The 25,202-nt window shown below is 45.9% G+C and overlaps 1 protein-coding gene across 1 annotated transcript; it reads left to right on the forward strand.

Moving 5' to 3' along the window:
* The first annotated feature begins 1,199 nt into the window (after positions 1 to 1,199).
* Positions 1,200 to 24,323, forward strand: CD83 (CD83 molecule). The gene is made up of 5 exons (XM_048508230.1): positions 1,200 to 1,275; positions 1,379 to 1,509; positions 17,336 to 17,567; positions 17,669 to 17,775; positions 23,675 to 24,323. Exons 1-5 carry the CDS (start codon positions 1,227 to 1,229, stop codon positions 23,864 to 23,866), a joined length of 711 nt encoding a protein of 236 aa, XP_048364187.1. The 5' UTR covers positions 1,200 to 1,226; the 3' UTR covers positions 23,867 to 24,323.
* Positions 24,324 to 25,202: the final 879 nt, after the last annotated feature.

Below are 25,202 nucleotides of genomic sequence, written 5' to 3' on the forward strand. Positions count from 1 at the left end.
GGGGAGGTTGTGTCTACGTAGCTACGTAGATACGACCCCTAGAGATCCTCTGAAGATTCCAGCCACAGATGCAGGCGAAACGTCAGGAGAAAATGCTACTAGAACACGGCCATAAAGCCTGGAAACTACACAACACCCCAGTGATTCCAACCGTGAAAGCCTTCGACAATACGTTGAAGTATTTTCGAGGGGGTGAGTGTGGACAAATGGGGGGTTTTGAAAACATTTTGTAAACTTGTGCAAAAAGTTTCAGGGGCTTGTGAAGACAGGGCCATTATCTTTGCATTTTTCTGCATCTGCCAACCTTTGATAGTCTAAGGAGGTTTGATTGGCAGCACAACAAAAACCTTTATTTATTTGGGAGATTTCTGTGGTGATTGCTGCTACCACCATATTCTGTTTCTACAGGTTTCTCTGCATCCTTCTCTACCAGATACCTCCTTTCTCGTTCTCCAGCTCACTTTTTCTGCACCTTCATTTATCAACTGTATGTGTGTGTGCACAGGGCCAGAGCGAGGGGGAACTGCGCCCTGGGCACGTGTGCGCCCTGCACCCCTGCTATGCCCCTGCCCCGGAATGCCCCTGCCATGTGTGTTGGACACCCCCCACCCCATTGGCTCGTGCGTGTTGCTAAGTCCCAGCTGACTATGGCAACCTTGCAGTGATGTCAAGATAAGAGATAGAGGTGGTTGGCCGCTGCCTGCCTCCAAATGGGCTTAGAGAGTTCTGAGAGAACTGTGACTGGTCCAAGGTCACCCAGCAGGCTTCAGGTGGAGGAGCCGGGAATTGGACCTGACAAATACCACATCTGTCCAGTAACCCCTCTTTTTTCCACTCGGTATGTCTCTTCGCACCCAATGAATCCCTTTCTGTGTGTCCCTTCTTCTTTCTCCCTTCTTCTCTTTTGAATTGTAATGTTGGATCTTCACTCTCTGCCATGGGTAAAGAAGAAATGTCCCCTCTTTGGTCTCCCAGGCACTCGATCAATAGTATGGGCATCCCTTTTGATCAGGCTACCAGCCTTTTCCCTCCCTGATGAAGATCAGTTGTCATTCAAGAGAGAATCAGGGAAAGCCTGCGGGACTTTCCCCTGAAGCTAGGAAATGTCAGCTGGGAAATCCCACACAATCTGTTTCCTACGTTGTAAAGAGCAACATACATCAGTCGCTTTCACTTCTGTCATTTCGTTTCTTCTGAAAAGAGCAAATCTCAGCCACTTGTGCAAAATGCTCAGGGTTTCAATATGTTGCTGTCAACTTCTCCTCCTGACTCAAGGTAAATTGTCCACTATTGCTACTCCTCTTGCTGTTCTACCGGTGAGTTTGTTGTTTTGAATTACTCTTCTGGCAGATTTTAATCGTCTGTTTGTTCCTTGCAGTCTGGCATGTGATTTATGGGGATGCTGATGCCACAATGGAGGTTGTGGCAACATGCAATGAGGATGCATTGCTCTCTTGTCAAGTGGTTCATGATCCACAGGTCGCATTCAAGGGAATCTCTTGGTATAAGGTAAATACCTGTTCATTGTTTGCTATCCTTCCATTTCCTATATATAACTACACATACCAGCAGGACTGCTTTTCTTGGACTGTCCCCAAAGAGCATCATGCTTTGCCAGAAGTACCTTCTTAGTGGTCCCTGACCCCAGGAATGTCTGGCCTCAACCCCTGTCTGGTGGAAAGCTCTGTCAGATGCCACCAGAGCCCTGAAGAACTTAGTTTAGTGCCCTATAAGACAGAGATGTCCCACTGGCTTTTGGTTGAGGCAGTTATGGTTTTTCCAACTTTCTTGGCCTCCCAAATTCATATTCCTCCTCTCCTGCACTCTGATCTGGAGGAACTGGGTTTGATTCTCCGCTCTGCCACTTGAGTTGTGGAGGCTTATCTGGAGAATTCAGATTAGCCTGTGCACTCCAACACATGCCAGCTGGGTGACTTTGGGCTAGTCACAGCTTTTCGGAGCTCTCTCAGCCCCACCCACCTCACAGGGTGTTTGTTGTGAGGGGGGAAGGGCAAGGAGATTGTAAGCCCCTTTGAGTCTCCTATAGGAGAGAAAGGGGGGGGGATATAAATCCAAACTCTTCTTCCTCTTCTTCCTGTTCAATATGAATTTAAAATAGAATGGGACAGGAGGGTATTAAGCTGATTGCAGATAGGGCTTTCTATTAGCACTTTAAAATTATTCGAAGTATTGATTAAATGCCATCTGGAGCGGGAATTTTAATGTTTTGACTGTGGTTGATATTTTAAAAATTTACTGATTGTATTAATATTGACGTATCTTTTAGATCTTGTTAGCTGCTGAGCCTGGCTGTTAGGCTGGGGAAGAGCAGGATATTAAATCCAATAAAATAAAATAAAAATTATTTAATGCCTAGTGGAGGGTACACATATTGTTGGATACATTTACAGAGGTATGAATTGGAACAATCATAAGCTATCTTCAGTCATTATGTTGTAGCACATGTCTGGGGAGAATGTTGTATCTTTCGGCCTCCTGTTAAGGACATACTTTCTTCTCCAGTATATGTGTACCAGAATTTTGATTTTCCAGGGTGCCAATTTATGTGCCCCAAAACTGAAAATAACGTGTTGCCCTTTTCCACACAAAATGATAGGGGTCGTTTCCCCACTTACCTGCTGCTGCGCGCTACTCTCCCCAAGTAGCGCGGGGTCCCCCGGCACTCCCCACTACAGGGGCGGCGACAATGCAGCCGCCCGACGCTGCCGCTGTCACGCCCCCTCAGCGCGCGTCATTCCTGGCGCTCCTCAAAACGGAGCCTTTTGATGACCGTGTGGTCGTGGGGAAGCCCGGGAGCGCGTCAGAAATGACGCGCGCTGGGAGTAGCGCGCAGCAACCTTTGGTCGAGGTAAGTGGGGAAACGACCAGAGTTGTCAACCTCCATGTGGAAGAAGGAGCTCTCTTGAAATGACTACTGATCTCCAGACTACAGAGGCCAGATCCACTGGAGAAAATGGGCGCTTTGGAGGGCATCTCTATGGCCTTGCATTCCTTCTGAGCTCCGCCTCCCAAAACTCTGTCCTCCCTCAATTCCACCTCCAAATCTACAGGAATTTCCCAACCAGAGTTGGCACCCCATGTACATTATTAAAAGGCTCACATGTAGAACATTCTCCCATATGGCTAGATGGTTATGTGACAGCAATGCAGATTCTGTGAACTTAGGCAGATCATGACCGGGAGCGGAAAAATCAGTGCTTGGCTCTTTTGGCCCTTTCTTACAGGCCCAGGGTAATGCCGATCGCCACTTTGAGATCATGAAGGATCCAGTGGTATATCAACAGAAAATGGAGCCCAGGGCAAGAACTGAGTTTTCCACCTCCTCCCCCTGGGTGGCCACCCTTCCCTACCTTCTCACATTCATGCCACCCCCTCCAGCCAATTTGTGCCCTGCCCCCTTCTTAATCCGTGGGCCCAGCCTGCATTTGTGCCAGCCTGATTTCAGCCATCCTCCCCCATAGCTTCTGGCTCAGGTGGGGGGCCTCACCATGGGCTCACTGCACAGCACGAGGCCAAGGGGGTCCTGCGGCTCGTGTCTGAGCTGCCTGCTCATATGCTGCCTGCTGCCGAGGCCCTCGCAGCCGGGTCATTCATCGGTATGCTGCCAGACGTGGCTTCGGACTTCCTGTGGCCCCTGCCTCCCATGTTTGCCAGCTGTCTTCCTGGCCCTGGCTCCAGTGTCGGGTAGGATGGAAGTGGCCATGGGAACCACCAGGCTTTGCACCTCCCGTGCCCAGCTGCACCCTCGTTGCCCGCGGTCGCGTGCCCAGTCCAGGCTGTGGGGACAGCGCCAGGCAGGCAGGCAGGCAAGAGGCGGGGGCAGAGGCTTGGGGGTTCAGTCGCTAAGGGAGCTTCTACTTTGGCCCTGCCTCATCCTCCCCACCCCAGAATAGCTGCCCGGCAGCAGCAGCAACAGCGGCACTGCACCTAGAGGCGTCCAAGTCACGCCAGGAAGAGGCTGGGCAGGCAGCCTCTCCTGTCTGGGCCACTGCCGCCATGGGCGAGGGGGAACCACTCAGGTGAAAATCCTGGGGGAAGGAGGAGGGTTGTGGGGGTGATTTTCTGCCCCCACACGTGACTAAATGGCCTCCGCCCGGGTACATTTGCCCCCATATGTCCCCCTGGGCAGAACACCCTTGGAAGGATCCTGGAGGTTTTTGGCCTTCCTCTGGGCACACAAGAAAAGGGAGAGTATGGGGAAAGGTTGGGAGATGGGCCCTACCCTTTTGGGGGCCCATAGCATTCAACCCCCAGATGCAAAGTTTACCAAACCTGGATGGTGTCATCAAGAGACTCTCCTGAAGATATCCTGAAAGTTTTGTGGCTTTACCTTGAGAAATGTGCACCCCACGGCCCTCCCCCAGAAATTTCCCATTGGCTGCAATGGAGCCACTTCAGAGCACAGAATCTCCCGGCTCTCTAGTCTTCCCACCATAGAACTTGAAGAGGCTTAGTGTGTTTCACCACCACTCCTACACATGAAGCCTGCTTAGTCACTGGACACTGTGTAATAGACTTCTCCCTGTGATATACCTCTGAAGATGCCCGCCACAGATGCAGGCAACTTGTCAAGAACAAGATCTACCAGACCACGGCCACACAGCCTGGAAAACCCTACAGAACCTCCACCTCTTAAAATGAAGCCATTCTGCAACACACTTCAAGCAAGGGGCACACTTGGGGCAGAGGGAGGGAAGGTTTTTGTTGGGGACTTGGGAGGGAAGGGTTTTTTTCATTGGAGGGCTTTAAAAAAAATGAGTTGGGCCATCTGAGGCCCGATTCGGTAATGATGCCGAATCAGATGCCATTGATTTGGACCTGGCTCGGTCTGAATCTGCCCAAATTGGAGGTGATTCGGACCGAACAGGTTATCCTATAGTTGCAGAACTCCACTTCCAGACAGTTATGGATCATTGGCTCTATCAGCCCCTGCCAGCATGGCCAATTGCCCATGCTGGCAGGGGCTGATGGGAATTGTAGTCCATAACATCTGGAGTGCCAAAGGTTTGCCACCACTGCCCTAGAGTGCCATCCCCTAGTGCCATCCCCAGCCCCTGCAGCCTTCTGGAGTGGGCTGCTAAGATCCTAATACTCTGGTTGGACAATGCCTCTTCTGTGCTACAATCTAACGCTAAAGCGGTAAGTCCCTCGAAATCACTAGAGACACTCAGAATCATTCGCTTTTCCACGGTTGTTTCTATGCTCTGTAATTGCAGATCTCAATCCCACTTTAAACATTGTGAGGTGCGGGAGAGAGATAAAATGACAGAGTGCAGCTAAGCAACTGAGTTGTAGAATTAATCACTTCACAAGAAATCTATTGAGGACCTAATCAATAAACAGTGTATAATACTCTCAAGGGATCCATTAAACAGTAGTTCCGACAAACAGTATAACAGTTCAGACTGTAAAGTTCAAACAGTTCTTGGGTTAAATGTCTTGTACAGGGTCACTCTGAACTGTACAGTAAATGTGGGCAATTAACCTCTGACTCTGACTGCTTTTATAAAAAAATATGACAACGATGGGACTGTATAGAGTGCATTGCTGTTTGCAGAGAATTAATGATCAGGTTATAAAACGAGCAAGGTTTTGCTGGGGTTTCTCAACACTTGTTGGATCCAGGCAAGCCATTTTTGTGACACTGCTGAAAATATATGTATTCAAATCAAGGTTGTCATGCTTGTCTTAAAACAAAACTTTTTAGAAGCGTCTGTTAATTTATTGAAAGATAACAGTGTAGAAATAATTTAACGAGTTTTACCATTTCTGTCTAACGTACACTAAAAATACAATTATACCTACAAAGAGACTGCAGAAAGAAGCCCCATAAAGTCCCACAACTATTGATTTGATTCCGTATTATCATATAACATACCCTCAGTGCTTCCTCATCAACTTTCCCTGTAAGCCATGTACGTGCTTGGTTCTGGTGGGTTTTCCGGGCTGTGTGGCCGTGGTCTGGTGGATCTTGTTCCTAACGTTTCGCCTGCATCTGTGGCTGGCATCTTCAGAGGTGTATCACAGAGGGAAGTCTGTTACACACAGTGTCTAAACTTTCCCTTCTTGCTAGACACAACCCTTAAAAAAAAAATTTCGCAGAGCTAAGATCCACGTCTATATGAAGCAATGTGGGGGCGGTTTTGAATGCTTCACTGAGTTAAAGGCAATACAAAGAAGCGCTAAACCTCATATTCTCGTGGATATGAGGGGACAAAGCAGAGCAGAAACGGGCCTTTGCTTTAATAGCCTGTTTCTGCATATGGTAGTTCTGCGCATGCTCGTGCAGACGTGGATCTGCAAGGTGGACGTTAAAAAAAATTCCCGCCCCAGCACAACACAGCAGCCAATCAGGAAAGCCCCTGAGCAGATTGCACAACAGATCCGCGGACAGTGGGGAGTTTTGTGTAGCTGCTGCGTTGCCAGGAAAAGGGGTTGTTGGGGGGCCACAAGATGCACCTCTGAAGATGCCAGCCACAGACGTAGGTGAAATGTTAGGAACAAGATCCACCAGACCACGGCCACCCAGCCCAGAAAACCCACCAGAACCAGTTGAATCTGGCCATGAAAGCTTTCGACAATACATGTACATGCTTGGTTGTGTGGCCACCATATTGATGCTGTGAAGATACGGGGCTGCCCAGTAGGGGGCGCTCTCCCAGGTGGTTCAGTTATGTGCCCTCAGTTTTGGAACTTCCATGCAGGACCAGGGAAGGAGGGCAAGCTGTTCCTGATAGTTTTCTATGGAAAACAAGAATCCATGTTCTTCGGCCAAAACCCCTGAAATCTAATTTTGCAAATTTGAAAACATGGCAAAACATATTTCCATAAATTTTCAAGCAGGATTTGAAAAAATGGATGCATTTTTTTGTCATGTAGTAGCACCTTTTGAATATATATATTCATTTAATTTGCCATCAAAAGGTTCTGCATTTTTCTTACTATTGTAGGGTTGGCACTTGGCCATCTCCCTGGCAAAAAGGGAGTGAACCCCTGAAACCCAGTGCTCAAAGGCAACATCAAGGGAAGGTCATGGCATCTGTACCCTGTTGGTTGACCCTTCAGAGTAACTAGTGTGCCACTGTCTGCAAACAGGATGTTGGACTAGAACAGTGGTGGCGAACCTTTGGCACTCCAGATGTTATGGACTACAATTCCCATCAGCCCCTGCCAGCATGGCCAGTTGGCCATGCTGGCAGGGGGCTGATGGGAATTGTAGTCCATAACATCTGGAGTGCCCAAGGTTCGCCACCACAGGACTAGAAGAACCACTAGTCCTGTGGTGGCGAACCTTTGGCACTCCAGATGTTATGGACTACAATTCCCATCAGCCCCTTCCCATCAGTCCATAACATGGACATCAGTCCCCTTCCCATCAGTCCATCAGTCCATAACATCTGGAGTGCCAAAGGTTCGCCACCACTGCACTAGTCTGATCCACCAGTGCTCTTGGTATTTATGGAGGGAAGAAGAGTTTGGATTTATAGCCCCCCCTTTCTCTCCTGTAGGAGACTCAAAGGGGCTTACAACCTCCTTGCCCTTCCCCCCTCACAACAAACACCCTGTGAGGTAGGTGGGGCTGAGAGAGCTCCGAGAAGCTGTGACTAGCCCAAGGTCACCCAGCTGGCGTGTGTGAAGTACAGGCTAATCTGAATTCCCCAGATAAGCCTCCACAGCTCAGGCGGCAGAGCTGGGAATCAAACCCGGTTCCTTTAGATTAGATGCATGAGCTCTTAACCTCCTACGCCACATGCCAATGTACCTTCATTACAAGGACATGAAAAATTCATGACAGTCAGTGTAATATAGTGGTTAAGAGTGTCGAACTAACATCTGGAAGACCCAGGTTCAAATCTCCGCTCATTTGTGGAAACTCATTGGGCCGGTCATACTCTCCCAGTCTAATCTACCTCACAGGGTTGTTGTGAAGTTAAAATGGAGGAGAGGAAAATTATGTAAGCTGCTTTGGGTCCCCACTGAAGAGAAAGACAGGTTATAAGTGAGTTAAACAAACAAACAAATACTGCTGAGCGAGGCAGCAGCAACCACTGAAGGCTGCGGCAAGGGTGGGGGGGCTTCCCAACCCTCCTACAATAGGATTCTTGTTGACTCCATCAAGTCTAGACTGTAGCATGTGACACCCTCCTTGCTTATCTTGGAGTCTGAAGAGTCAAAGATCTGGAGAATGAGGAAATTCTATGTTATTTGAGGGTAATTTAAGAGGCAAGCTCAGATACTATCTGAACATAAAGACAGAAGGGCTCCAAGGAGCCATTACAAATGGGCTCCAAGGAGCCATCACCTAGGCAGTTTTAGGTAACCTTTTCGAGACCGAGTGCCCAAATTGCAACCCCAAACCCACTTATTTATCGCAAAGTGCCAACACTGAATACTGAGGTTTTAGTTTAGAAAAAGTGGTTGGCTCCGAGGCACGCGTTACTCAGGAGTAAGGTTGGTGGTAGTCGGTGGCTTTGCTTTGAAGCAACCATGCAACTCTTCCAACGGGTGAATCACAACCCTAAGAGGGTTTACTCAGAAGCAAGCCAGCATTGCCAGCAACCGAGCTTACTCCCAGGTAAAGGATTGCGCTTTAGTTCTTCGCATGAAAATCAGTGAGGTTTAACAGCGCTTAACAGGGTTACCTATACTGCTTCCCCAAAACTAGGTCTTAGGTTTAATGCTAATAATTGAAACCAGCAGCCCAGGCCAGCCTAGATGCGGGGGGTATGTGTGCGATGCCTGCGATCGGAGAGGGCTCTGAGTGCCGCCTCTGGCACCCGTGCCATAGGTTTGCCACCAGGGTCTTAGAGTCTCTTGGATCACTCTTCCTGCCAGATGCAGCAACAGTAATGTCCCCACCGGTACACACTGGACAGGCTGGTCGTACAGTTTCATTTACGCTCAGGAAAAACACAAGTTGGGTCCTTTAAAAAAACCTGAAGAAAACACTGGAATGTATTGCTTGGGCAACGGTATCATCGGGTTCTCTATAACTCTGTGAATTTATGACGTAAGTTCAGCAGAAAATAACTAGCATGGAATCATCCCTGGTCACCTCAAGTAAACCATCTCTTATATACTTTCAAATATTTTATTTATTTGTATTTTTACTGTCATGTTTCTCCTCCGAGGGCCCTGGTCAAGAGGTGGGATCCAGCAGGTTCTCACAGGTTCCTGAGAGTAGGTTACTAATTATTTGTGTGTGCCGAGAGGGGGTTACTAATTGGTCATTTTGCCACGTGATTTTTGCCTTAGTTACGACCCTCATCTCAGCAGTAGTGTGCAGAACTTGAAGCAGTCTAGCAGGAGGTGCGCCAGCGTGCGTGGCAGCCTGCGCCTGCGTGCATTCGTTTCCTGCCCAAGGACCGGTGCAGCAGCTGTGTCCTTGCCACAGCCCCGCCCAGGAATGCCCCGCCCACAGAATGCCCGGCCACACTGGGCCGATCGGTGCCTCCGCCCTAGCCCCATTGGCGAAATGCGCCATGCAGTTTAGACATCCCACCACCATGGGAACCTGTTACTAAAATTTTTGGATCCCACCACTGCCCTGAGCAGATTACGAGATTGAGAACCCCCCTGCTTAATTTTATCTTTACAGCAACAATCTTGTAACATACCCTGAGTGAGAGTGAATGGCCAGTGGGGACCCAGCAAGCTTCCATAGCACAGTGCAGATTTGAGCCTGGGTCTCCTAGATTCTTGTCTACCATTTGAACACCTCAGCGTATCCTCTGAAATCCTAATGTTCTAAAATGTTGATTATAGTGCAACTTTCTAAAGGAAATGTTCTTGAGCGCGTATATTTCTGTTGTATTTTGGTCTTTGGAAAGTCTGTCTCTATCATCTCTACATGCAGTACTGTTCTCTGAACACCCCCCCCCCCTCAACGCCGATCTAAATGTGGCAAATAGCCAACAGCATTCTTGATGAAAACTTTTTTTACAAACACCTATAAGTTTGGAAGTTTCCCAGTGGCACTGCCATAAGCGAATGTAAATATGTCAAGCCCTCTCTCAAATTCCTTTTGCTGTTCAGTTTTTGCAACGGTCTGTTTCACGAAGACAGGCAGAAGGGCCCTTCTCAGAGGAATTCTTTTCCCCTCAGGCAAACATTTCGCTTCAGTAATTCCCAGTAATCAGTATGATAATAAGTTCATTTTTAGCATGCAAATGGATAAAACATTCTGCATCTCTACTGGGTGAAATGTGGTGTGGGGAATGGGGAAATCAGGATGAAATGGCTCCTGTTAATTAACGGGGCAGAACGTGGATCGTGGTGACATAAACGACAGCTATATCAGGTGAAGATCTTTCATGACATGGTTTGCATGTGAGGAAATAAAATGGATCTGAGAGGACAACAGTTGCATAAGAACATAAGAACATAAGAACTAGCCTGCTGGATCAGACCAGAGTCCATCTAGTCCAGCACTCTGCTACTCGCAGTGGCCCACCAGGTGCCTTTGGGAGCTCACATGCAGGATGTGAAAGCAATGGCCTTCTGCGGCTGCTGCTCCTGAGAGCACCTGGTCTGCTAAGGCATTTGCAATCTCAGATCAAGGAGGATCAAGATTGGTAGCCATAGATCGACTTCTCCTCCATAGCCCTTTTTATAAAGAAGCTATCCAGGTTAGTGGCCATCACCACCTCCTGTGGCAGCATATTCCAAACACCAATCACACGTTGCGTGAAGAAGTGTTTCCTTTTATTAGTCCTAATTCTTCCCCCCAGCATTTTCAATGTATGCCCCCTGGTTCTAGTATTGTGAGAAAGAGAGAAAAATTTCTCTCTGTCAACATTTTCTACCCCATGCATAATTTTATAGACTTCCCAATCATTATCCCCCCTCAGATGTCTCCCTCTCCAAACTAAAAGAGTCCCAAACTGGCTGCAGCCTCTCCTCATAAGGAAGGTGCTCCAATCCCTCAATCATCCTCGTTGCCCTTCTCTGCACTTTTTCTATCTCTTCGATATCCTTTTTGAGATGTGGCGACCAGAACTAAACACAGTACTCCAAGTGCGGTTGCACCACGGCTTTATATAAGGGCATGACAATCCTTGCAGTTTTATTATCAACTCCTTTCCTAATTATCCCCAGCTCAGTTAGATATGAGGAGATAAGATAGGGCCCATCACAGTATGAGATGTGTTCACTCATAATGGTCCACATCAACATCCGCTTTGATTTCAGTAGACATTTCCCATTCTTATTTCGTCTAGCACATTTGTCCTAAGCCAGTTGAAGATGCTGATTGTAAGAATGTTAACTCATAAGTGAACAAGCTCAAGCAAAGTGGCTGCTAGTTGGCCCAGGGCTGATAACAGCCACGTGTGAGTTCCTCAGCTGCCATGTATGCGGTGTCTAATTTGGAATATAACTATGGGGTACATGAAGTATGGGATTCAGCAACCTCCCTATTCCATTCTCCAACCGGAAATGTCCAGGAGTGCTATTTGGCTCACTGAGGAAACCCATATGGAAATTTGTGGGTTTCCCCAAGTGCCCAACAATATACCCAATGATGTCAAAGATGACGGAGGGTCAGTTAAACTAGATCAGGGGTCTGCAACCTGCGGCTCCGGAGCCGCATGCAGCTCTTTTGTCCTTGTACTGCGGCTCTGCGTGGCTTGAGTCCTCTCAGCCTCCTTCGGAGAGTCGCCCTAAGGGTTAATGGGAAAGAGTCCCCGTTCCTAGAGAGACACAGGGGAGGGGAAGCACAGGGCTGCCATGTTCTTTGTAATGTGTAATGTTCTCATTCTATCCACCGTATGAACATGGGTTCTTAAACCTTATTCTACTATTTATTTAAAATATTTATACCCTACCCATTTAGCACATTGCTTTTGGGACAGCTTTCAACAGTATAAATTAAAGATCATTAAGTAAATGGCAGCAAGAGAATATCAACACCAGCACACAGAAACAAAAAAAAGAGGTAGTATAAAGAGATCATAAAAAGTAAATCAAGCAAATGCAGCATAGAAACAGTCCGAGGCAGGGGGTGGGTGGGGCATATTTACCTAGAGTCTGATGCTCAGAAGGTTCAGTGCTACACAAATCTATGTTAGCAGGGAATTCTACAACAGAAGTGCCACAACCGAAAATAACTTGCTTTGGTGCTCACCCATCTTACTTTCAAAAGTGGGGGTATGCGCAGCCGAAACTCTGTAGCTCATCTTAGGGCCTTTCCCCACTTACCTTAAGCCCCACGCTCCGAAAGTAACGCGGGGTCCCCCGGCACTCCCCACAACAGGGGGGGCAACAGCGCAGTCACCCCGACACTGCCGCTGTTGCGCCCCCTCAGCACGCGGCATCCCTGGCACTCTTTTAAACGGCGCCTTGTGGGGACGCCCGGGCTCGCGCCAAGGATGCCGCGCGCTGAGAGCAGCACTCGGCGTAGGGGGGATTAAGGTAAGTGGGGAAAGGCCCCCAGTTAGCAGCAGTTCGTATGGAAGACGGGGGTCCTTTAAGTGCCTTTTAAACTGTCTTTTAAGTCTCAGACCATTTAGGGTTTTCTAGCTAATAAACAGTGTTCTGAATTGCATCTGGAAGCAGACAGATAGACAGCATGGATCTTTACGCACAAACCAAATAAAATGTTTTGAGGCAGGAAAAAAAACCTTTTCCTCCACTGAGTTCCACGTGCTTTTTAGTCCAAAACGTTTTATTTCCTGCCTGAAAACTTTTTATTTGCATCCTGTTCCCAAGCAATTCTTTTTTTGAAAATGGTTTTCTAGAAGTGATTCTTTTGCAGAAGCATTTTCACTTGCTCTTTAACAGAGGCGTATCTGGGAAAAATGGAGCCTGGAAACAAAAATCTGATTTTTTTGCGCGCGCGCGCACGCACGCACACACACACACACACACACACAGAGAGAGAGAGAGAGAGAGAGAGACACCCCACAGGTGCCCAAGTCTACCACCTAGAATCCAGGTCTACTGCCTGGAGCTCGCACCGGTGTCCAGGTCTACTGCTCAGAGCCGATGGCAGCATCCAGGCCTACCACCCAGAGCTGGTGCCAGCGCCCAGGTCTATGTGCACCCAGGGAAACAGCCCCATCTTTAAAATGTTTCCCATGCTGCTTGGCAGTCCCTGGACTTCCTCATCGGCGCAATTTTCTGAGCTTGTGCTGGCCATCTTGTGCTGTAATTACATCTTTTTTTTTTATTTCGGGGGGATTGTGTCTATGTAGCTATCCAGACATGACCCCCAGAGAATCACAGCATGAGGCTTTCAAACCACGCAGCATTGGATCTAAGATGAAGTAAAACAAACAAACAAACCTGCCATAGCCACAAAATGACAGCCAGGAAGATTTTTGAGGGGGTGAGTGCGGATAAATGGAGGTGGGGGGGGTTTTTTGAAAAGTTTGCAAAATGTTTTCAGGGGCTTGTGTGGAAAGGACCTTTCAAGACCAGGAACTTATTTTTCCAGTAATTCACCAGTCAAGTAACTTTGCTGCAGTGTTTTGGTCCAGTCAGTCAGTCAACCTTTATTAGGCATTCTTGTCAAAAAAGAATATAAGAACAATCGCTTCTGTAAAACTAACCCCCAAAAATTCTCAGTACTTTGTAGAACTTGGAAATCATTCCCATTAAGTATTTGTAACATTCAGCTTCCTATTATTGTTAGGTTTGGCTAATAAAAAAACCAGTCCTTCCTAAACACATCATACTTCGGACAATCAAATAAAATATGTTCCAAAGTTTCAACAGTTGTTTTACATTCAGTTACAAACTCTAACAGAATATGGTGTTTTATTAAATCTACCAAAGTGCAGAGCTGAAGGGAAAACATTGCACCTGGCCCTAGTAAAAACCCATCTCTGGCTCATTCCGCACATGCAGAATAATGCACTTTCAAACTGCTTTCAGTGCTCTTTGAAGCTGTGCGGAATGGCAAAATCCACTTGTGAAAGTGGTTTGAAAACACATTCTTTTGCGTGTGCAGAAGGGGCCTCTGTTTAGGGTCAATCAGTAAACTAAGATAATATGCTGTATGGCCCAGTTTAATAGTAATTCCATGATATAACGGTGAACAGGGTGAGTTTGCAGAACTACCGTGTTTCCCCGAAAATAAGACAGTGTCTTATATTAATTTTTGCTCCCAAAGATGCGCTATGTCTTATTTTCAGGGGATGTCTTATTTTTCTGTGTTGTGTTCGTCGGGCATGCTTCCAAATAAAAACTTTGCTACGTCTTACTGTTGGGAGATGCCTTATATTTCGCACTTCAGCAAAACCTCTACTACATCTTATTCTCAGGGGATGTCTTATATTCGGGGAAACGGGGTATAGAGCCATTGCTGTTCCTGGGTTTTGGACCAATTATAGCTTCTGAACAGTCTTGAAAGGCAAGCCTATATAGAGCGTATTACGGTAATTGAACCATGATGCAATTGGATCATGGATAACTGAGGTCAACTCATACTATCCCAAGACCTTTCGTGCAAAAGAGGCAAAAGTTTAGGTTGTCATCATTTGGATTCTATGTCACAAATTGGCAGTTGATTGTAATATGATCCGTTAATGTAAATTTGTTAGGTGCCCAATCAAAGAGGTGGGTTATGTACTCTTAAATAGCTTACGTGCTCTTAAATAGCTTTGAGACGAAAGAAACAAACAAGTGTGCACCCTTTCATTCTTAACTCTGAATATTTACTGATTACTTGAAATTACAGGGAGGTATGGGGAGAAGTTATGCAAATTCTTAAATTGATTCTGAGGTTTTCCGGTAATTAAGCAGCATAAGAAAGCTTTTAACGTTTATATAAAATATTGCCAAAAAAAGCAAATGAGAAACTTTATGGCATCACAGTCCAGAACTGGGAGGGGGGGAAGATAAATCCCGAAGGCAATTTCAGGACTGGGACTTGGCAGCACTTTACATGCACACAATTAAAGAACAATTTGCTAGCAAAACCCCCTTAACTTGTGTGAAGATAGATCTTGCTGCCAAAACTGACAATTTACCACTAGATGTCTCCCTAGGCAAAAAATTATTACAGGGCTGTTCAGCTGTGAAGGGAAGTCTGTTCAGGGGAGAGCATATTGCCTGGCGATTAAAGAGAACTGTCATTGGAAAAGGCAGGAAGAGAACTCCTCCAAAGTGCATCACATTTGTATGAATTCAGAATGAGAACATCCAGATAGAGATCTATGCCTATAGTTATACATTTTTTATTTCCCCAGTAAATCAAACAGGCAGTATTGCCTGGGTTCTTCTTGTTTATGTTACATGTGCCCCTACATTTAGAAGAAGAAGAAGAAGAGGAGGAGTTTGGATTTATATCCCCCCTTTCTCTCCTGCAGGAGACTCAAAGGGGCTTACAATCTCCTTGCCCTTCCCCCCCTCACAACAAACACCCTGTGAGGTAGGTGGGGCTGAGAGAGCTCCGAGAAGCTGTGACTAGCCCAAGGTCACCCAGCTGGTGTGTGTGGGAATGCACAGGCTAATCTGAATTCCCCAGATAAGCCTCCACAGCTCAGGCGGCAGAGCTGGGAATCAAACCCGGTCCCTCCAGATTAGATACATGAGCTCTTAACCTCCTACGCCACTGCTGCTCCTCCTATATTTACTGTATACAGAACAGAAACAATTATTTATTGCCATTCACATGCGCCCTCGAACGTGCTAAGATACCGTCGTTTTCGAAAGCTGTCAATCCGAACTTCTAGAAACTCCACCATCAGCACCTTTACCGTGGACTTTGTAATGGAAGAGACAAGACCTCGGGACCAGTGTGACAGCTGGTTATTCGCCTCTTTCGCTTTCCAGTTGCGTGGCTGTGCTTTTACCAGAGGCCCAGATTGCTAGACTTCAATAGACATTATCCTGGCCACCTCTAAAGGGTGGGTGCCAGTTTTGAGATAGTAGATAGATGGGTCCAGAATGAAACTTCACACTGGACGCCCCCTAACACCTTTCTGGCACCCACCAATCGTTTTTTAAAAGGGGGTGGGGCCAGGTAAGGCTTTTGCCCAGCAGGGCTTCTGACTGACAGATTTTTGAAAAGTTGCTTCGGCAGGAGTGGCTCCGTAGCACAAGGATCTCCACTATGTGATTGAAGCTAATTCATTTTAAAAGGCATCCTGCTATTTCCATTTTAAAAGGCATCCAGTTAAAAAGCGTTTCTACCTGAAACCCCAAAGTGTTACTGTTCGAGTTATGAGTGACCTAACTCCTGGACATTTTATGGTAGGTTCCACCTCCCATTTTGTGTTTGCAACCGCTCCGTATTAGGATTCACAAGGTGCCAGAAGGCTTTAAAAAGATGGGGATTCAAATAATTCATAGCAAGCCTTTATTGGCATAGACAACAGTACAACAATAATAAACAACGGATTAAAAAGCATATACAATACAGGAAATAAATGCTAGGTCGAAGGAAATCTACTGGCATTTAGTAATTTCCAGGAGGAAGTCTGCCACTATCATACAGAGAGAAGGATCAGGAAGGGATTCAAATAGGCTGAAGAAGTTTCTTGTCTGTATTGTGATTTTAAAAAAAACTGGTCAAAACATTCTGTTGTAAACACAACCGGTCAGAATATTCATTGCAATTGTACAAAGTCAATATAAACTTTATAGTCCAGACTTAAAAGCAACCAGATTAAGGATACCTTAATCAGTGGCATACTGCGCCTAGATGGCACCTGGGGGCATGACCGGCTCCCTGTGATCCCCCTGCACCCCACTTATCAGAGCCAGAAGGGAGGATGGGGGTGGGGCTTGGTGGCAGGGAACCCAGGCAGGCAGCTCGGGCAGGTCCCGCCGAGCCCCCCGCCTGGCGCCCCCCCCCCACGTGACGAAACAGCGTGCACCCAGGGACATGGAATACCACATGTCCCCATTAACAGTACGCCACTGGCTTTAATGCAAGATACTTTTGGGGTTTGGGGGAGCCGCTGATGCCCCTCCTCTCCCCCCCTTTATTTCTAACAACTGGGGCCCTGCTGTTTCCCTCTTAGGGGAGTTTTAATTATTGGACGCCATCTGTTGCTGTTGTTGTTTGAAACGTTTTATGATTGGACACTGTATTTTAATGTACACCACCACCTATTGTATGGTGTGTGCTATTTATTTACTCGTTGTGAACCGCCCTGAGCCCTCTGGGGAGGGCAGTATATAAGTTTAATAATAAATAAATAAATATTTATATGAGCACTGAAACCTCTGTGTGTTGTATGTGCATATTGGAAACATGGAAGAGAATGCAGGTTATAAAATAGTGGCATACTTGATTCTTGCAAGTGAACATAAATGCCTAGGACTCTATGGTTAATTGCTGACATTACATGCCAATGTTTTGCAGATCGATGAAAAAGATGGAGGCTTATCAAAGACAGGATGGGAGAAGCTGCAGTACAATAAGGATCAGAATTATTCAAGACAACTTAATTCATCTTCAGAGGTTTCCAACAGCAAGTGGTATTCTCTGAGGATTGAAAATGCAACAAATTACAACAGTGGGAAATATAAGTGCATCTTGGAAACATCAGCTAGAAAGTACAATGAAAGTAATACTATTACATTAATAGTAAAAGGTATAGTATGAGTGGCTCGGGTTATCCCCCACCCCCCACCCCCAAATGCATATTAACTCATTCCAGACATCTTTAAATGAATGTACCTTTTTGCCTTCCAGGTTGTCCGCCGCAATTAGAAGAAGCAACATTTACAAAGCACAGAGCAGAACTTGCGTTGTTGTGCTCGCTTGGACTTTTCTACTTGCTGCTCATTTTTGTTGCCTGCGTGAGTTCTTTCAGTTTATTTCCAACATATTTGTTGGCCTCATTGAAAACACAATCCTTAAAACAGGTTGCAGTCCTCGGAACAAATTCTTACCGTGTTTCCCCGAATATAAGACAGTGTCTTATATTAATTTTTGCTCCCAAAGATGCGCTATGTCTTATTTTCAGGGGATGTCTTATATTTCTGCATTCTGTTCGTCAGGCATGCTTCCAAACAAAAACTTTGCTACGTCTTACTTTTGGGGGATGCCTTATATTTCGCACTTCAGCAAAACCTCTACTACATCTTATTTTCCAGGGATGTCTTATATTAGGGGAAACAGGGTAGTTATAAGGCCCCACTGAACAAAATGAAACTTATTTCTGAGTACTTTGGAGATCATGACTCATGCACTTCCTCATGTGTAAGTGTATTCTGGGTTGAACCAGATTTTTTGGGATGCAATTTTGCAACACGGCCTCGCAGGAATCATTATGTCTGGGCTGGAGAATGAAAGCAAACGGCCTATTATGAGCAGTTGAGCCTACCTCTAGGCAACAACTTTTTTATCTAACAAGCTAGAATCTTTGGAGGTGAAATGAGCCCTATCAGTTCCTGTGTCACTTCAGATCTTCTGAGGAAAAACCTGTGGTACGATCATGCAGTTACACACAGTGATGGTTCTGCCAGGGCTGGCCCAAGGATTTGGGAAACCCTAAGTGTGGGGATGTGGGAACATGGTAGCCATCCTTCTTGCTCCCCCTCCACTGTATCACAGAGACCGCCACACAAGGACGTAGGTAAGGGGGGTGGGTTCCTCCGGTTCAACCCCTCCATTCATGTCCGAAGCTCCACCCACCCGTTTGTGGGTTTTGAAAACATTTTTAGTGTTTTTCGGTTTCTGGCCTGCAGGGGGCGCATTGTCTAGGCTAGCAGCACCAAACTTTCAGGGATTGTTTGGGGGACTATCCTGATGATACTACCAGGTTTGGTGAGGTGTGGTTCAGGGGGTCCAAAGTTATGGACTCCCAAAGGGGGTGCCCCCATCCTCCATTGTTTCCAATGGGAGCTAATAGAAGATTGGGGCTACACCTTTGAGAGTCCATAACTTTGGACAACCTGAACCAAATTTCACCAAACCTGGGAGGTATCATCAGGAGAGTCTCTTACTGATACCACCCAGGTTTTGTGAAGTTTGGTCCAGGGGGTCCAAAGCTATGGCCAATTGGTCATGTTGGCAGCAGCTGATGGGAATTGTAGTCCATGAACATCTGGAGTGCCATAGGTTTGCCACCATGGCCTGATGCAATGCAGCAGGAAGATACCATGCACCTTCTCCCCCCCACCCCAAATCAGGCTAGGTGGCAAGTTGGGGGTAAAGGAAAAAGGAAGACGGCTTATATAAAGCAGTGGTGCGACCGCACTTGGAGTACTGTGTCCAGTTCTGGTCGCCGCATCTCAAAAAGGATATTGAGGAGATAGAAAAAGTGCATAGAAGGGCAACAAGGATGATTGAGGGACTGGAGCACCTTCCCTATGAGGAGAGGCTGCAGCGTTTGGCACTCTTTAGTTTGGAGAGGAGGCGGCTGAAGGGGGATATGATTGAAGTCTACAAAATTATGCATGGGGTAGAAAATGTTGACAGAGAGAAATTTTTCTCTCTTTCTCACAATACTAGAACCAGGGGGCATACATTGAAAATGCTGGGGGGAAGAATTAGAACTAATAAAAGGAAACACTTCTTCACGCAACGTGTGATTGGTGTTTGGAAGATGCTGCCACAGGAGGTGGTGATGGCCACTAACCTGGATAGCTTTAAAAGGGGCTTGGACAGATTTATGGAGGAGAAGTCGATTTATGGCTACCAATCTTGATCCTCCTTGATCTGAGATTGCAAATGCCTCAACAGACCAGGTGATCGGGAGCAACAGCCGCAGAAGGCCATTGCGTCCACATCCTACATGTGAGCTCCCCAAGGCACCTGGTGGGCCACTGCGAGTAGCAGAGAGCTGGACTAGATGGACTTTGGTCTGATCCAGATGACTTGTTCTTATGTTCTTATGTTCTTATGTTCTTATGACCTCCCCCCCCCCACCCCAGGAGTGGGAAGGAGGGAGCAGCCTCCTGGGCCACGTCCCAATGCCATTGGTGGGCAGGTTGGTTGCGCTTCTCCATCTCTGTTGTGTGTTTTTGAGATGGGCAAACTTTTGCAATACTGAGTGTCATCCACCAAAGGGGTGTGACTGGATATGTTTTAAAAGAAAGAACTTTCTAATCTGGAGCAGAGGAACTAACAGAAGATCTCAGTTTCCTGCACAGAATTCAAAATATTGTGAAAAAAATCAATTATAAAAAGAATCTCTTTCTCCACATATAAAAACCTGTAAGCATCATTTGCAGTTGAAGCTCTGTGGTGGAAAAAAAAAACCTCTGAACCTTATGCTAGAGATGACCATCTAAATGAAAAATTATACGTGACATAACCCTCCACAGAAGTAAAGACCTAGAGACACTAAATTAGCTGTCATTAATCTTTAATATTACCTAGATCTCAAGAAAGAGCTTTTTGCAGTTTAATATATTTGTTACCATCTTGTAAGTTATTATGTGTGTCTGCAGACCTCCTGGTGAATTTAAAGGCTCATCGATGGCAAAATCTGGATCTATTATGACATCATACTGACAGTGTTTCAGAACTGGAACTAGTATACGTAGCGTTTTTCAGGGAAAATGATAGAGATGTCTCTGTGCATGGGAGAAGAATCACAGCGCAGAGCTCCATCCCAAACCATGTACATTAATTGGAACATGATTTGGCACCCTGTTTTTTTTTGGGGGGGGGGTTCTTATGTGTAGAGAGATTCTTAAGCATACACAATTCTATGCTCCTATGCTTTATACAGGTTTGAAAAGGGATTATGTAAGGCTCCCTATCTAGGGATGGCTCATCTTTACTCATGTTTCAGAGATGCTTCCAACATTGGAAGGGCTTCCACACAACAGGTTTCCCTAAATTTCTTTGCTCCAATTCCCCAGGTGTGGCCACCTCTCTCCCGGGGCCACAAGGACTTTTGCAGTTAAACAAACTCCACTCGGCACAAGAATATCATTTTATTGTTATACCGTTGAACCGATATGTCTAGCAGGCTCCCTAAATTCCCAACTTCCATTTTTTAAAAAGAAAAAGTATATAGCTCTTTTCCTTACAAACACATGCTATTTTTCTTGTATCTCCACATGGGAAGGAGCTACAAACATTTTAAATGAAAGCTGGGAATTTAGAGAACCTGCCACACCTATTGTAACAGTAGACTGGTATACCAATATTCTAACTCTTCCTGGTAACAATCTCATACTGTTTGCAGTATTGATAGCAATCAGTATGTTCCAGGAGCAAAAAGTTAATCAGTTAGAATTTGGTATTTGGGGGTTTGCCAAAGGGATAATTGTGTCCATAAGGCATATGTCCTCTTTAAGCCAAATAATACCCCCTTCTCCATGGATCCTTTCAACTGTAGAAGAAGAATTATTGTTTTTATAATCTGCTTTCCTCTACCTTAAGGAGTCTCACTCAACGAGCACCTTGAGAAGTTGGTGGGTCTGAGAGAGTTCTGAGAGAACTCTCAATTATTGGTGAACTCTGATTGCTTAAGGGTGTTTTTTTAGTTGACAGCTAATTAAAACAGTTACAGAACTATTGGAGAAGTGGCCTTTGAATAGAGAGTAAGGTTTAAATTTGGCTTCTAATCCTGCTTTAGAAAAAGATAATGAGAACATATCAGATACAATCAGATATAATCTTAGATTTACCTGTTGTTAAAAATGAAGGATTGTGCACTGTCTCTTAACCTCAGATTCCAGAGGGGGACTTGACTAGAGAGTCAGAGAGATAGAGGGGTCAAGGCACTGAGCCTCCTTTCTCGACTGCTCTGACTCTATCTCTTTGATGGATCGTTTGGTGTCATCCAAGAGGGCAAGTCGCATGTCCTTCCCACTTCACCACAAACAGTGATTTCAAACAAACATATCAGCCACAATTACAATTGCTGCTGGACAGCAGCAAGCAGAAAGGGCCTTTCCCCACTCTCGTCGTTCCCCTCTATGCCGCACGCTGCTCTCAGTGCGCAGCATCCCAGGCGCGCACCCGGCCGTCCCCATGACCCCGCACTCTGTGCAAGGCCATCAAAAGGAGCCGTTAAGAAGAGCGCCTGGGATGCTGCGTGCTGAGGGGCGCGACAGCAGCAGCTTCGGGGCGGCTGCGCTGTCGCCGCCCCTCTCAGTGGGGAGTGCCGAGGTAGTAGCCCGGGGCTTAAGGTAAGTGGGGAAAGGCCCAAAGATAGGCATGAGAGAAAGCTGGGGGAATTGTACGCAAGGAAACCAGAAAATGAAGTTGGACAAGCCAAAATGTCTTCAGCCCCAACCAGACATAATGGCATCAATTAGAAATGGCGCAAGAATCCAGTACTGATTGGGCCTGTGGCACAGCAGGCTGAGATGCTCTTGGGCCCTCCTCCTTGCACACCTTATCGCCAGCTTGAAATGGCTGCAAACCTCCCGCACACACAAAATTGTTCAGCACTTGAAAAGGCATAGATGTAAAGAAGAGTGACATGCTGCAGGCCCAATCTGGATAAAGCCCTTGTAACATTTTTAAATGACTTTAAAATGATGGTGGTGTTCTAACAGCAGCTACAAGTATTTTTATTTATTTATTTATTTATTATTTAAATTTATAGACCGCCCAATCCCCAAGGGGCTCTGGGCGGTGCACAACACTATCTATATACAATATATAACAAGGGTCACAATAGTGACCATATATACTAAAATCCATTAAAACCATTAAAACCATTTAAACAGCGGTCAAAAACAATAACAATAGTAATGGCGTCCCGTAACCCAATTCCTTTAAAACCACCCCAAAAAGAAGGGAGCGGCCGGACTCCTCCCTGAAAATACCAATAAATATGCAAAAATAAATTATAAAAGATAGGGAGCAAAAGAGCCAAGGAGCAAAGCAAAGAAGGGGGGGGGGCACCTCAGCGACTGGACACTCCAAAGGCCCGGTGGAACAACTCAGTCTTGCAGGCCCTGCGGAATTCACCAAGGTCCCGCAGGGCCCGGACAGCTGGAGGAAGAGTGTTCCACCAGGCCGGGGCCAGGGCCAGGGCCGTAAAGGTCCTGGCCCGTGTGGAGGCCAGCCGCATCATTGAGGGGCCAGGAACCACCAGCAAATTGGCCTCTGCCGAGCACACGATCACATGATCACAAGTACATGATCACAAAGGGGGATGGGTCTTAATATCATTTGGATGAAACAGACTGCAAAACTGGCAAATTCTGCCCAGCTATAAATTTGGTTAGACAAAATAATACACCGTAGTATGTGGAGTTGTGGTTTTTGCTGCTGATAAAGTATAATAAATTCCATGAGTTGCCGAAGCCCAGCAACCAACCACACTCGTAATTTACCATAGTGATGATGACCCTGATCCACAAACTGGATTTTTTGAAGCCGTTAAACTGGAATCAGCACATTGGATAAAGGGTGGTTCAGTGAAAATGAAGCAAAAGTAAGTTTTGAGAATCATGCTTCAAGGGGAGGGGATGAATGAAAACGAAACCAGCTATGAGATCACCAGGGCTTACTCATAGGCCCCTTCCGCACACGCAAAATAATGCGTTTTCAAACCTCTTTCACAACTGTTTGCAAGTGGATTTTGCTATTCCGCACAGCTTCAAAGAGCACTGAAAGCAGTTTGAAAGTGCATTATTCTCCATGTGCGGAATGAGCCATAGATAGGTACCGTGCGGCAGGCCTAGTTTTATAACAATCTTATCAAAACATTAAAGAGCTAAATCAGCATTTCTTTTCACATGATATACTCTAATCTCAGAGTTTCTTTATTTCCTTTTCCAGAGTTGCCTAAAGGACAACGGCTCTCAAGATTTCCATAAATCCAGAAAAAGACACATCAGCAACAGCCTTTTCTATAACAATACCTATCGAAAGAATAACTCCAGTGGCACTGGCAACGACCAACTCGATCAACAGTCTCTGCAAACTAATGTTCTTAAATCGGTGGAAACTCATCAACAGCCACAACATTAAATCAGATGGATGATACAGACATTTAACCTGCCGATCCTCTTCAGAGTAACCTGAAAGTCTCTGTAATCTATCAGCCACTTGCTTTAGCCAGGACGATCTTCAGACAGGACAATTCCAAACACTACAACATGCAGACCTATCAGCGACAATAACATGTTCTCAAAAGGTCAGCAGCTCAATTGGGCTTGTTTAGGCATTCTAATTTCGTATTTCAGAGTGCATCTGATTACTCTTCCTCTGGAAAACATTTATAGAAGGGGGGTGACCCTTTAAGCTTGGCAAATAAAATTATTGATTGAGCTCACACTTTCAATAAACGTACAAAACAGCTGCTGCAGTACAGTTCTTCCAGACAGTAAAGCTTCTTTGGATGATTTATCAGCCAAGGCCTAGGAGGAAACACTTGCAGAAATCTCTCTCTTGTGTGTAATGTGTTCAGTTTTGGGTATGTGTATATATATGAATTCTCTTGCTTCCTTCCTTCCTTGAACCATTAAAGTGATATTGATGGTCTTGTTTTGAGCCCTATAAGCAACTTTTGTGGCATCGAATGACTCCGGCTTTTGTGGATTAAAATTGATTGTCCTCATTTGTATGCAAGGGAAACTATACTACAGCAGGCCACAGTGGCTGGATCAAAACTATCTATCTGAAAGTGCTGCATCTTTCTTCTACAGAGTATGTGAGACCCTCATTTTTTAAAAGTAAAAGATTGCAAGCAACAGCAGCAAAATGCTGGATGATCAATTGGTTTGTTGTTTGCCTTCTCATACCCGATCGTGGCACTTTCTATCAACAGAACCTTCTGTGGTGGATCTCAGGAATTACTGAAGGGAGAAAAGATGTGGTACCTGGTTCAAGGGAATTGGAAGCAGCAGTGGAGATACGGAGACCATGGTCACAGCACTGTGTGCCGGCGAGCAATACCTGGTGCCGGCAAAAGATGATTCGTGCCTGTTGGCTTTCATCAGAAGCATCTCTGCTTGGTACTGGATTATTTCCCCAGCAGCTCCTTATGCTCTTCATGAAAGATATTGCATTTCCTTCTGCAGCATGCAGTAGTGGAAGTAGATGCTGCGTTCCTGCTTTATTCCAGGCATCTTCAAACTATGGCCCCCCAGATGTTCATGAACTACAATTCCCATCAGCCCTGCCACTTAGCCATTCTGGCAGGGGCTGATGGGAATTGTAGTCCACGAACACCTGGAGGGCCATAGTTTGAAGACCCCTGCTTTATTCTGAATGGTAGTCACATTATGAAAATACAAACAACAATTAGCACATTTAAATGAGTTGGGTGTTTCTGAAGTGTCATTAAGTAACAATATATTTCTTA

The sequence above is a fragment of the Sphaerodactylus townsendi genome, linkage group LG09 (genome assembly GCF_021028975.2).
Source record: "Sphaerodactylus townsendi isolate TG3544 linkage group LG09, MPM_Stown_v2.3, whole genome shotgun sequence".
In the NCBI taxonomy this organism is placed as follows: domain Eukaryota; kingdom Metazoa; phylum Chordata; class Lepidosauria; order Squamata; family Sphaerodactylidae; genus Sphaerodactylus; species Sphaerodactylus townsendi.